The following is a 13220-nucleotide window of genomic DNA, read 5'->3' on the forward strand; positions in this document are numbered from 1 at the left end:
ATCGCGTCAAATAGAGGCAAAAACGCACCCAGAATATACCATCAAAACGAGCGCGGACAGCAGTGTCGGACACGGATTAACAAGAGTCGGGGAGCATCCGAGTCGGCCGCCGCACCGCCCGGAAATGTTCCAGCCGAGAGCGCCGAGAGGAGCGAGATGGCCCAGCTGATGTCGGTCGGAGGTGGTGGTGATGATAGAAGAACGGCGCGGGGCAAAGGCAGGGGGAAAGTGCCGAGATGAAGGGCCAACGTTGAGCTGGGTGGTCCGGCCTTCCCGTTGGTGATGGCGGAGATGGAGCCGGTCAAGCCCTCAGCAGCCACGGAAAGTGTCGCAGGCCGGCGGGAACATGGCACGACGGCAACAGGGCAGGGACACAAGTTGAGCATGGACACAATAAAAACAGGATGAGTTAAGGGAGCAAGGATAGAGTGAAAGCGTACCCCAGGACTGCACTTCATTCTTGAACGGACCGGCCGACTCAACGTCTTGAGGAGAAAGGTGGCGCGGGTCGAAACGCGATGGGCAAAGCAACGCGCCGGTGACAACGACATGGGATACGGTCAGCACCGACAGAAGGACTGGAGGACATTGGCCGGTGCCCTACAAAAAATGTAAGTGAAGGATGATAAGGCAAGCGGAAGGTGCTTACAAATGGAGTCTAAGCCAAGGGTAAGATGCTGTGCTCGGCGCCCCACGACCTTTCCTTCCCCGCGGCACCGCCAAATGTCCTGCGTGAAACCGGCTCGGCGCTGCGCGCGTGGCCCCCGAGTCCCTCTGATGATCGACGCCGCCATAGGCCGAGTGATGCAGTCGTCCAAAATGATTGCTCGGCGCTTCGCGCCTCGCTCGCTCGCAATCCAGCACAACAGCAGTGTGGAAAACACACTGCCGAGAGCTTTGAAGGCCAGGGCGTTTTGATCGCCTCCGGCGGCAAAAACCTGTGAAAAAGTGAGCTATTTAGACGCTAAAAAGAGGGCAAAAATGTACCGAAAAATACCATCAAAATCTGGTGATGGCATCATGCCGGGGTGCCGACGGGCGATCCGGCCCCGGCGAGGCATGATATAGAACCAAAATGGGCGGCATAGTCCGCAATGCCAAAAGTCCAGGCGGTAGCGCAGGCCTCCGGCAGCGAAAATCTGGGAAAAATGAGCTTTTTGGACGTCAAAAATGCGGGCAAATGTGCTTACGTAAGCGTCATTTTGTAGGTCAAAATCGCCACAGAAGTGCTTGCCGAAGAGCTGGTATGGCCCCAGATCTGGACATAACATGAATGAAATATAACAATGAAGCAGAAAGACCATACCGGCACAGTTTCCTCACACCGGCAGAGGTTCCCCCTATGGTCGAGCGTGGGTGGCGGCGAAGCAGGTGCGGCCTCAACGATAGCAACAGTAAGTCTAAGGCGGATGTCAGTCCTGCATTATCAAACATCAGTAAGGACTTACCAGCATAGATTTCCCGCCCGAGCAGAGGTCCCCCCCTCCGCGTAGTCATGGTCAACGACAACACTAATCGGACATCAGTACAAGCTCATATCCCCTCAGCAGAAACAACTTACCAGCAATATTCCGCATCTAAGCAGAGGTTCACGCTCCCGCTTGCCTCGCGAATGATGGTCACAAATCTAAAGCTGAGATCAACATCTTATCGCGAAGAACAAGGGCGACAACTTACTAGCAAAGCATCTACGCACGAGCAGAGGTTCCCCCTCTGTATATGGGTCGGGTCGCGTTGATAATAGCGAGGCTAAGTGGTACATCAGTACGACATCATACGACCACAATGAAAGCAACTTACAGGCAACAATTCACCGCCCGAGCAGAGGTTCACGGTTGGAGGATAGACATGACCTGCAACGCCAACGGCCACAAAGCTATGGCTTACATCAACACCTTATCATCGAAGAACGACGGCGATGACTTACTAACAAAGATTCCGCACACGAGCAGAGGCTCCCCCCTTCATATTGGGTCGCATTGATAAGAACACTAAGCAGGGAATCAGGACGATGTCATAGTACAACAACAAAAGCAACTTACAAGGAAGAATTTGACGTCCGAGCAGAGGTTCACCCTCTCGCAAAAGTTTGAGTGGCCGTCGCCAGCTGAAACATAACGTTATTACTCTGTTAGAACCGATAGAGCAACAACATACAACTAGTCCTTCCGCTGACGAGCAGAGTAGAGCTCTTAGTTGCGAGACGTTGGCACCGCAGAGGGAAGAGGCGGCGGCGCGGCATCCATGACGACGTCCACATTCGATGACACGACTACAATAGATCAGCATCATATCCCAGAGACAGAAACAACTTACGAGCAGAGGTTCCCCGTCTGAAGACAGCAGCGCGGACAGCTAAGAAGCTATACTGACATCAACAACGCGCTGGAAAGCAAACAAAATAAGGACATACCGGCATAGTCGATGTCCACGCAGAGGCTCCCCAACTTACAAGCAGAGGTTCCTCATCTCTGACGACGGCGGCGCGAACAGCAACGAATCTGTGCCAACATCAACGACGCGCTAGAAAGCAAGCAAGATATTGACATACCGGCAGAGTCCCCATGTCCACGCAGAGGTTCCCCCTCCCGCAAAGTATAAAGCGACCGAGGACTCGGAGAAGCTAGACATTGTGTGAGCGACTTGGACAAACACAAAAAGTGGACAATAGTACATACCTCTGAGTTGGTGCTCGGACTCGGCTGAGTCCAGAGAGTCGTGAGCTGGGCAAGGCGGAGGAGAACGTGCAAGGTGGGTCCGGACCAGCTACCAACCCGGGTGTGAAACGACGACAACAGTGCAGCTGGTTGCCAGCGCTGGATGAAGAGTGGTCAGTAAAAATAAAAAGGAAGCCAAACACAACATACATAAATGGCGCGCCTGACGCTGCCCGTTCGAGCGGCTTCCGTGTGGTTGAGTAGACCGGTTGCGCCAGACTGTCAGAGGAGGTCAGAAGAAAGCGCTGAGTTCACAGCCGCACACGCACACTCCGTATGACTGGACGCGTTGCCGTAAACGGTGCACTCGGGAACACGACTTGAAAGCCCAAACTAGGGCTGAGAACGGGGAGCAGGAGGGTGCTACGGAGGCTGGGATGAGCGCGGGCGGCAAGAAAACAGACGGAGGCATACCTTCATCGACGAGGAACGCGTTGACGAGTGTTGTGGTGGTGGAGTGAAGACAAGCCAGGAAATGGCGCGTGACTTCGTTGATGATTTGATTTCTCCACGGAAATCACATCAACGGTGTCAAGCACACTGTCACCGAGTCAGGGTCGGAATGAGCGGCGCGGAGAGTGAGGAAGAGTGCCGAGTAACGGGTGGTGCGTTAGCCCGTGCTTGCCGGGTCTGAAGCTAACGGAGATGATGATGCAGGCTCACCCGGTGCACGTAGGCGTGGGCGGCGCGCAATCATGATGGCGCATCATCGATACGGGTGATGCGGCGCGACGCGACACGTCGGGGAGGATAGCTTGAGTGCCATGCGGGGCATGGCCAAAAGAACAGGTGTTGCCTTGCCGTCCCCAGCGCGCGCAGGCATGTCCCGCTTTCCGTGGCGTACTATTTTTAGAGTTCACCTGCGGTGACGGAAATAGTCGCCAACCTCGGCCAATGAAGACCGCCGACGGCAATGCGGTCAGGGTTCAATCTTATTGTCAGGGTCCTATTGCGTTAACACGGAAGAGAAGCCACCCACGAACAAAATCAAGAAGCCCGCTGACAGGCAGCCCGGTGATGTGGCGATCACTGCCCGGGCATGTACGAACCCTGTAGAAACTTGGTACAGTTGAATGCTCCTCCTGTGGCTTTTGGCCTACATGTGTTCTGCCCTTTTGTTTTCCTTAGGTCTTCAAGTATCTCTTTTTTGCCCAATTTTCAGCGCAATTGACGCGTTAAACGACGCGTTTCTTGCGTGTTATCAGCGCGTTTTTTCTGCGGCTCAGCGGTAGCTAGCTGCTTACATTTTTTCGCCCATCACTACTCACACTGGATGCCAGATTGGGCAATTCACCCGGTCCAGTGCGGATTCTTCCCTGTGCAAACCAATCCGTATGGTCAATTCAGACAAATTTCAGGTAAGCTTATGCTTGAGCATTTGCGGCTGGCCTGAGGCCTATCCCCCACGCGATGGGGTTGAATCTAACAAAAAGCTGTGATTTCCTGCTTTTTGGGTCCAGTCAGCGCACATCGGCCATGCGACCCGATTAAAGCCCCAGAATGATATTAATAGTTATCCGCTACCCTGAGCCCGTCTCCGATTCGCCTCACGGGCCCAGACTCGTACGATCTTCGCAAATCATTTCCGGGGCCCACACTGATTTCCGCTTCACCACCGCCCGCGTTGCAACGCCGCTTACCGCAGCATGTCCATTTGACAGCTGGAACATTTCGTAAGTTCTGCAGCCAGCTATGCCCGTCTCGCGCCCTTTGCGCTCCCCAAAATTCGATTCATTGTCCATTTCAGTCCTTTCGCATGTTGGACTCGTATGGCGTTTTGCTGGTGAACCAAATTTCTTTTCGCAGCTGCTTCAAATCCATCTACTCAACGCCCTCCGCACTCAAAATAGCTCGGCTAAAGCATAGAAACTGACATCTTTGCATTTTATGGAAGATCAGTCAGCCACTCGCACCGATAACGAGACAGCCCAGCTCGGGCGAACTGTCAAAGCTAAGCGAGCTCCAACGCCTATAAGAACCCCCACGGGTCTCAGGCTTCGCGCCCGTCACTCTTTCCCTCCTCCCATCCACCAACTGCACGTGCCCGCCTCATCGTCGTCGTCGTCGACTCCCACCTCCATGTCAACCATGGTGTCGTGATGATGCTGTTGTGCTCGTCGTTCTTTTCCAGCCCCCGCTCACCATGTACACAGAATTCGAGCTCGACCCGAGCTTCATCGTCGTCTTACTCAAAGGTCAGTTTTACATTCGTGTTGTTGACTTGAGTACTTACCTGGTTGCAGCGTCATTATAATCCCCCGCTCCCTCCTGGCAGACCTTCCGCCAATGCCAAGCTGGCCAGAGGTAAGTCCAATGCGTTCATTCGACAACATGCTTACTTACTTTGTATAGGCGACCGCTCGAAGATCAAGCTGTTCGCAAACAAGACGGTCAGCTCCACATTCTCGTTGTTGACCTGGATACTTACCATGTTATAGCGCCATTGTTTCTCCCCTCTACTCTTTCGTGTCCACGGACCCAAGCTGGAGGAGTAGGTCAGTCTAATCCGTTAGAACATGCTGACTTACTTTGCATAGTTAAATCGCCTCCGCTTTAGCGTCATTGTAACGCCCCCGTTCTCTCCTCCGCCAACCCCAAGCAGGAGGTAAGTCCAATGCGTTCATTCAACAACATGCTTGCTCACTTTTGCAGAGACCGTCCTTCCCGAATCGCTTCCGCTCGAAACCCAAGCTGTTCTCAAACCTGCAACGCAAGTACGGTGGGCTTCACATTCTCGTTGTTGATTTGAATGCTTACCATGTTATAGCGTCGTTATCTCTCCCCACTCTTTCGCGTTCACAGTCCATTCGCCCCAAGCTAGAGGAGGTAAGTCCAATTTGCTTCAAGAACAAACTTACTCACTTTGTATAGGCCGCCGTTTGCCAAATCGCCTCCGCTTGTAACCCATCTCGTTCGCAAAGCTTCAAGGCAAGTCAGGACCACTTTCCGTTAAATTGTACTCACTTATCAACAGAGCTTGCTCGCGTCGCTGTTGCTGGCCGACACTGCCCCTTCCCGCGGCCTTCAAATCCCACCACTCATCCGCGTATTTTCCCGCCCCATACAATTTCCCTCCTCACCGTCGTTGTCATTTGCAGCGTTCGATGGGGTCTTCAAGTTGCTGTAGGCTATTAACGCCGAGCAGGTCGTCAGAGCTGGAGGAGCTAGCGAACGAGGAGACTAGTTTTGTAGTTCCTCTCACCTTTTCCGCGCACTAACTCTCGTTGCAGGTGGTTCCGAGTTTGCCCAACGGCTATAATTATCAAAAAGTCAGCCAATCAAGCGTTCTTGACGCGCAACAAGCGCGCCTTTTACTCCTTCTCCGCCCGCGTGCTGACCCTCGTTTCCAGGCTGACCGCCCTCTCCCGTTTGCGATTCCCAACCGGTGCGTGCCCAGCTCATTGTCAAGACCGGCCGGCGCTGACTCGTTCTTTCCCAGCATCGATTCGGCGCCATTCGCAGGCTGCAGTAGCAGAAGAGGCGGTCCGGGGCGTGTTAGAGCACAGCGGCAAAGCGGCTGGAGGGCGTAGTTAGCATTCCAGCCACTTTAGATAGATGTCGGCGGCTTGCCGTGGATTGGCGGGCTCGGCGGGCCGTTCGCGGCAGGCAGCGCAATCCGCGCGTCTTGAAGCCGGGCGCAGTCATGTGGTTTTGGGCCGAAGCACGGGCGAGCGGGCTGGTCGGTGGAGCGAGCGGGAGATGAGGGGAAGCGGGAGTGGTTGGTAAGCGACACGTGCCGTCGGGCTACGGGCCCGACAGGCCGATCGTCGCTTCCTCACGACCCTGAGCCTCCTTGCGCTCGCCGTCGTTGGCGCAGCCTGCTGCGTGCCCGCCTAGCTTTTCTTCGTTGCATCGCGCGTTGGGAGGGCGGCGGGGCTATATATATATATATACTTCAGGTCAAGAAGATGAGGCGAAGGAGAAGGGTGGTGAGTATCAATTTGTCCTTTCTCCCTCCTCGATGCACTCGCTGACTCCTACTTTCAGAGCGTGTCAACCTGAAGCGAATCCCCGCCCAGCCCCGGGCCGCCCGCACCGTCACCGCTGTGTCGTCCCACAAACGATGGTGCCTATACCATACGAGACGACAATCTAGAGGCTTGTCGCTTACGAGTTGTTTGGTTGGTTGGCCACCGTGGTGGGACGTGTATGCTATATGCGCTATGTGGCGATGATGAGCGACGAAAAAAAAAATGATTCAAATTCATGCATTCCTTTCGCTTTAGTTCAAGAGCACGAACAACAACACATGAGCAGGATTGGAAAGTACTCCGCACTCAAATTCACAGCAGCTGAATGTATTCTACTTCTCACTATGGAGTTAGACTTGAACCAGCCCTATGAAAGTGTGAACCGTTGGGAGCTGGCCTAAGCGAACCTACTATGTAGTTGGCTCAAACTGACAATGCCCGTCGATAGTGCATGCCTTTCGCTTCATCTGAGTGTATTTTGCTGAGTCGATTCGAAGAGTTACTGCTGAGAGCGTCTAAATCTACTCTATTTCTTGGTCTCGGTTCCTAATAGTACTTGTCAGTGGTACAAACAACAGGTTCTAGCTGATATGGTTCAGAATTCTTCTACAAGTGGTTGATTATAGCTTCAATGAGCATGGCGATATGGTGCAGGGTCATGGGGGCGTGCTCGCCGATCTGGTCAGTCAGGATGAGAGCAAAGTGGCTTTTCATTGCGTATGCGTCGTAGCAGGATTTCATGTTGCGGAGCTCAGGCAGCCCCAGTCCAACCGAACGGAGGAGCCCGATGTAGCCTGCGAGGCTTTCTCGAGGCGCCGACTGCAAGAAGACGAGTAAGGCATTTTCGTCGGTGTCTTCGGCGGGCTGTTGCGCGTGAAAAGTCCGAATATCCAGCGGGTATATGTGCTAATTACCTGAATGTTCACTGGTGTCACAGAACTAAAGCTGTTTCCGGCCCCAATGGACGGAGAGGTGCTAGCTGCCAACTGGGTTGGTTGATTGAGATTCTGAGCTGCATATGGACGAGGCGGAAAAGGATACACAGCCGGCTTTCTTGAGGGTATGCGAGCGCTAATTGTCAACGCCGGGTCGATTCCCTTGCACTAAGTAATGAATCAGTTGCAAGTCACGGGAAAATCAACAACAAATGGACGGACTGCTGGATATTCTGAGGCGGAGAAGGGCTGGAGAGCTTGAGGAGTCCGAGCGTCATCGAAAGCCTGCGCAGACAGTAAGTTGGCGGTAAATTGAGGCCTCAGATATGTTCCGAGTGTGCCAAATCGCGTTTCTCTCTCCTGGACAGCCTGCTCGGTGGAGTCATGACCACTCGATCTCAGACTAAAACCCGATCCAGGCCGCGAAGGCAGGCAACTTCCAGGTGTCGACGCGGGTTGCGCTAATTCATACTTATGAAGGATACTCGGAAGGTCGCCAGCGAGGGCCACATCTCGACTGGTGTCGTCTGGCTCAGCATATTCGTTGCGGAGCGCACGTGTGATGGTTGGGACGGATTTTTCAAAACAGCTCGAAAGGACCGAGAGTGCGATGCCATGGGCGCTGAGGATCCGACATTCTGCCCGTTGCTTGCTGGTCATTGCGCGTCGAGCTCTGCCAGTGGGCGAACGTTTGGAAAACACAAGTCAGGAAATCAGCAGTCTTACCCTCTGGGGCCGCCTGTGGGAGTGGTGCCCACTGGCCTCCGAGTGGAGCGTTCCTGTGGAGGATATTCATCGGAGTCAGAAGGCATGGTGGAGTCAAAGTGAATGAAGTTCAAGTTGGCAGGAACATCGGTGTGATGCTGTGCACGTGCACGTGCAGCTCGCGTCACGGTCAACCTCAGTTAACCTCAAACTTTACTTTAGGCTTCAAGCTCCCAGTCCAAGGCTCCATCCGCAGTCCACACGTGTTCCTACTTTAGAACCAGTCAATGCAAACACTGCCAACCTTCAGCAGCGATTGCCCTCAGGTTTGCCCGCCGGTCAGGGCTGAATTTCAGTGAACGTTTAGTCCAGAAATTGGTATGGAGCGCTCGAGTCCAGAAAAAACCCCTGCTAGTATGCCTTCTGCGTGTCACTTTCCGCGTCGTGGCCTGACGCTGTCGATTCAGAGTCGCAAGACAAGGAGCACAGGTGCTTGCCCGCTTCCATTCCGTTTCTCCAGCGCTCACCCCCACCGTTCACAGCGCTCAAGAATTTCCTATGCTCATACAGACAGCCGAGGGATCTCGCGCCAAACGAGCTTTATGTCGCATCCTGCGTAAACATGGCTGGTCTCAGGCGCGCATCACTCGCGACGCAAACATCTCGTCCGGGTTTGCACATCGAGCCTGGAGGAACGTCAGACAGAAAGGCACCGTCAATGGAGGATATATATATGAAGAAAATCAAGACAACCTGGAAGACGACGATATGCTCGTCGATAATGAACTACTGCAGAAGCTGCTTAGTGGCGAGGCGAAGGCAAAATGCGTCCCTTTCTTTGGTTCCCGAGCTGACGACTTTTCGAAGACGAAGAGTTGCTCTGGGCGAAAGGCTACGGTTTTGACTGAGGGAGAGGACACCGATGACGATGAATGGAAGCCCAATGAAAAAGCTGGCGGAATTCAAGCCAATAGTACACTGGAATCGAACAGGTATTGCCGCACTGAAGCGTCCAGGTAGGCTTCCCTCTCCCGTTGAGCGCAGGAGCTAACATCTCTCTACTACTTGTAGCCCCTCACGAGTTTTAAGGTCAAGTCTATCGCCAGCCGAACGCGCTCTGTCGCGCATCCTGTATGATCGTGGATGGAGAGAGGTGGACATCACGACCATCGCCTTTGGGAGACCACGTAGCACTAGCAGTGGCAATTCACCGGTTTGGAAAGCCATCAAAAATGACGCAGACGACAGATCTATGGACGACGAGAATGTTGATCAGCTCAGACTCGCGCAACTCATCGAAAATGAAGACTCGGCAGCGGTCGCAGCACGGCGTGAAAAGAGGATGGAAAACAGTCGACGCCGCTCGCAATCGACAGGCCAGCGCTCGCGTGGTCCTTATGAGGCATGTCCTGCGATACGACCTCTTCTTGAACTCTTATTCACCCATCATGCAGCGTTCCAGCGAGACCAACAGCTCCCTCGAGCGCTTTTTATCGCAAATCCAGCCCCAGATCGATCTTTCGGCCGATATCGAACTGTTTCGTTATCGTGGCATCTATACTGTTGGAAACTTGCGGGCGGCTTTCAAGCGCGATGACGAGGGTGATTCATGGCAGGCGTTGGTCCATTTGCTCAGAGGTTACGCTGGAGGATACGCGGGGATTGACGACTATCGCCTTTTCGCACTGCAGCAAGCTATCAACAACATTTAAGCCTTACGTCTACGGGTTTCGTCGTGCCCAGGGAATGAAAGATAAGGCCAGTTGAAATACTACTAGTAATGCTTGACAATGTACTCCAGTGAAGAAATGAACTCAGATTGTGATCATTCAATGAGTAGAACAAGGAAGCTTGAGCTCGGCTACCCAGAACTTGTCTTCCAAGCGGAAACGCCGTTGACTGGGAGGTAACCTCGTCGGATTCACAAAAGCGCCGGGGGACAAGTCAGTTTCTCAGACTGTTTCTCACTAAGCAGTAGTGTACTAAGCGTGTTGAGTTGCTTCATAAGTGACTGAAGGTAGATCGTTGGAACGAGGCTGCTATATATATTCACCGATGTTTTGTCGTCCTTCTGGTGGCAAAATTGCATGAGACTCTTCAAAGACAATATCTTGGCCTCGATAGCGTCCGCAGTGAATAACATTGTAGTTGTGGCGTCGGTAGGAGAAGAGAAGACCGTCTGAATCAGCCAAGCCGAACCTCGTGCCGATTTGCGCTTACGGCTCTTGCTTATTATATAGCAACCTCGACTCCCTCTCCTCTCCACCATGGAACCAAGACTGAAGACAGCGACCTGCGCCCGTTGCAAACGACGGAAGATAGTCTGTCGATTCTCCTCAAGCTCTGCTGCCCTCTAAAACGATTCTAGCGTTGCAATGGCCAGTCGCCCTGCATAACCTGCGACAAGATGCAGACACTTTGCGAGTATAACGAGGGGAAAACGACGGGGAGGTCTGCTGTGCCAGAACTGAAGCGTGGAGCGGCATGTTTGCAGTGTCGGTGCGCCTAGCCTTTCTCTCCACATCTACTTTGCATTAACCGTGGCTTAGACGCAAAAAGAAGGTCGGTTTTGGTCGGATCCAAAGGTGAAAATGGCGGCTGACCAGCATTAGAGATGCGACGGAAAGTTTCCTTGCAACACTTGTCTCTTGTCTCGCTCCAAGACACAATGCGAATATGGCGAAAGCGAAACCCAAGACAGTCCTGCAGCTTCGACCTCAGCGTCGTCTTCTCCAGACGCCAATGGACTCTCCTCTGCGTCATCTTCCGACTCGCCCCCACATCCAACCACTCCAGAAGACATCATGATACCTATTCAACAAATGGAGATTCAGGATCCTAGTCCATTTGCGCTGCCTGAATATGTCGTGTGGTCAGATCTCGAGCAAGCGTGAGCCAGAATCTACCAGTTTCATTCACCGACTAATCGTCCTCTCAGTCGCGACTTGTTCATCACAACAACCGAGGAAAATGGCTTTGTAACGCCCGACAAACCACCGCTCTACCCTGCTTTGCCCAAAGACTCGATGTACGACATATCAGTCTCCCATGGGCCACCCCTTCCCGACCCTGAACCTGGAGATGAATTGGGAGCAATGTGCGTGATTTATTTGACAGTTTATTAGTATGTTGCTAACCCACGTTTCCAGTCGCCAACTGTTTATCGCGCATCACACACAACTTGGGCTTAGTGTCTCCGACCGTCTGCTATCCGCTATTGCGACCGGTGACTCTAACGAAGAGCACCTCCATCCCGTTCTGTTCCATGCTTGTCAACTGCTCGGTTTCATGTTGGCCCGCCACCGACCAATGGCTAAACATGGAAGCGACAATTGGGTCGCACTCCCTGGCCAAAGCGAACGCGAAACAGAGCAGATTCGCCTCGCTCTTTCGGCTCTCCACGATACAACCCGCTCTCCTTGTCCCTTCGCCTACCTACAAACCTCCGCCTTACTCAGCACCTACTTCTTCAACAAGGGCGACATTGGGCGGGCCAGGGATATGGTTGCCCATGCCGACAAGCTGATACGAGAACACCGACTCGACTCGTACACCTATTCGTGTGGGCCGGCTGAGCCAAACGCCAAACAGGGATTCCGAGTGACCCCCGTGTCGCCTGTCTCTGACGCGACAGCGGCGATTTCTCAAATCGTCTATCTCGACCTTTCCTATGCTATCATGCTCAATTTGCCGACCCTCCTTCATCCATCGCTGGTTGAGCGTTTCCGAACAATCGCCGTTAGTTCTCCTTCCTAAAGCTTCAGTTCTGACGTCCGTTTAGACGTCGCCCAATCCTGATGCGGAGGTCAACTTCATCAGAGCAAAGAGTGCATTCTTGCTGTGGGAGGCCAGGCAACTGGTCTTGGAATGGAATGATCTAAGTCTGAGTGGGTAATAACGTTGACTCGGGAACTTTGGCTGATAAAAAGCGCAGGTGATGCATGCAAGGAGGCGTGGCAGACGAGGTATTGGCACCTGATGGACGAGCTCGACGCCCACAAGTCTTTCATCACCGTCACCCTTACCCGTGCCGCGTTCTGCCCGAGTCTCCACGTTCTCGGGCTGGCGCTCAAAGTTTCTGTCATCCTCACGCTCACGGGCCTGGCGACGCTTCTCTCCGTATTCGAGCGCGACAACAAGGAGCTGATCCACAAGAAACACAACGCGATTTCGGAGGTGATCCACATATCAAGCATGTTTGAGGAGGGCGACTACATCTACCTCGACCCGATTCTCTCAGTGGGTGGTGGCGGCAGCTTCTTCTGCTTTGTACTCAATGCATCACAGGCTTGTTGGCATGCGGTCATGGGCACAGTCCAGCGCTGTCTCGTGTCGGAAGAGCGGGACCCAACCACCTGTCCGAAAGGGGCAGACATGTACAACGCGTCGCGCATGGCCAACCTCCTCCGCGACCAGAACAGCACGCTCAAACGCGTGCTGCCGTTTGCGCTGGAGATCTGAGTTGTTGAGGTGACTTTTCCCCCCTATATGTAGACTGTGCGTATTGTATACTTTAGCCAGCAGTTATTTGAACTAGCATTATTTTTCCAACTGACCTCGATTTGCGAACACCTAAGTGATACCAAGGAAGTCGTGACAACTTGTGGAATCCACAGCATTAACGCTACAGTCTAGTAGGCTTTATTCACTGTAAGTATCCTCCAGTCATCCTGATTGGCATGCTTAGTGCCGGAGCTTATCGAGCAGAAGCATCTTGTAAATTTGAAGCTCTCAAGTTTGTCCTTCAAGTTCGCTGTCTCTTTTGCAGCTGGGTCCACAGGCCTGAGTGGCCCACATTCTGCTGTCAGTGGAGCGACAGTCGACAGTGATTCCATTGCAGAGCTCAAACACAGGCAGAAAAAGGCACATCTTGTTGGGACATGGGACATACT

At 53.2% G+C, this 13220-nt stretch overlaps 3 protein-coding genes across 3 annotated transcripts; 1 reads left to right on the top strand and 2 right to left on the bottom strand.

Moving 5' to 3' along the window:
* Window positions 1-41: 41 nt before the first annotated feature.
* Window positions 42-551, bottom strand: MIND_00558200 (uncharacterized protein; the record flags this gene model as incomplete). The annotated part of the gene is made up of 1 exon (XM_037362357.1): window positions 42-551. One exon carries the CDS (start codon window positions 549-551, stop codon window positions 42-44), a length of 510 nt encoding a protein of 169 aa, XP_037222649.1.
* Window positions 552-7294: 6743 nt separating this feature from the next.
* Window positions 7295-8435, bottom strand: MIND_00558300 (uncharacterized protein; the record flags this gene model as incomplete). The annotated part of the gene is made up of 4 exons (XM_037362358.1): window positions 7295-7552; window positions 7603-7791; window positions 7846-8296; window positions 8350-8435. The coding sequence occupies 4 exons, from the start codon at window positions 8433-8435 to the stop codon at window positions 7295-7297; spliced, it is 984 nt and encodes a 327-aa protein (XP_037222650.1).
* A 2160-nt stretch (window positions 8436-10595) lies between these two features.
* MIND_00558500 (uncharacterized protein) lies at window positions 10596-12789 on the top strand (the record flags this gene model as incomplete). Its single annotated transcript, XM_037362359.1, has 9 exons — window positions 10596-10649; window positions 10697-10827; window positions 10878-10890; window positions 10941-11218; window positions 11267-11425; window positions 11478-12066; window positions 12110-12215; window positions 12263-12567; window positions 12616-12789. 9 exons carry the CDS (start codon window positions 10596-10598, stop codon window positions 12787-12789), a joined length of 1809 nt encoding a protein of 602 aa, XP_037222651.1.
* Window positions 12790-13220: the final 431 nt, after the last annotated feature.

The sequence above is a fragment of the Mycena indigotica genome, assembly GCF_014461135.1.
Source record: "Mycena indigotica strain 171206Taipei chromosome Unknown Mind.scaff0004, whole genome shotgun sequence".
NCBI lineage: Eukaryota > Fungi > Basidiomycota > Agaricomycetes > Agaricales > Mycenaceae > Mycena > Mycena indigotica.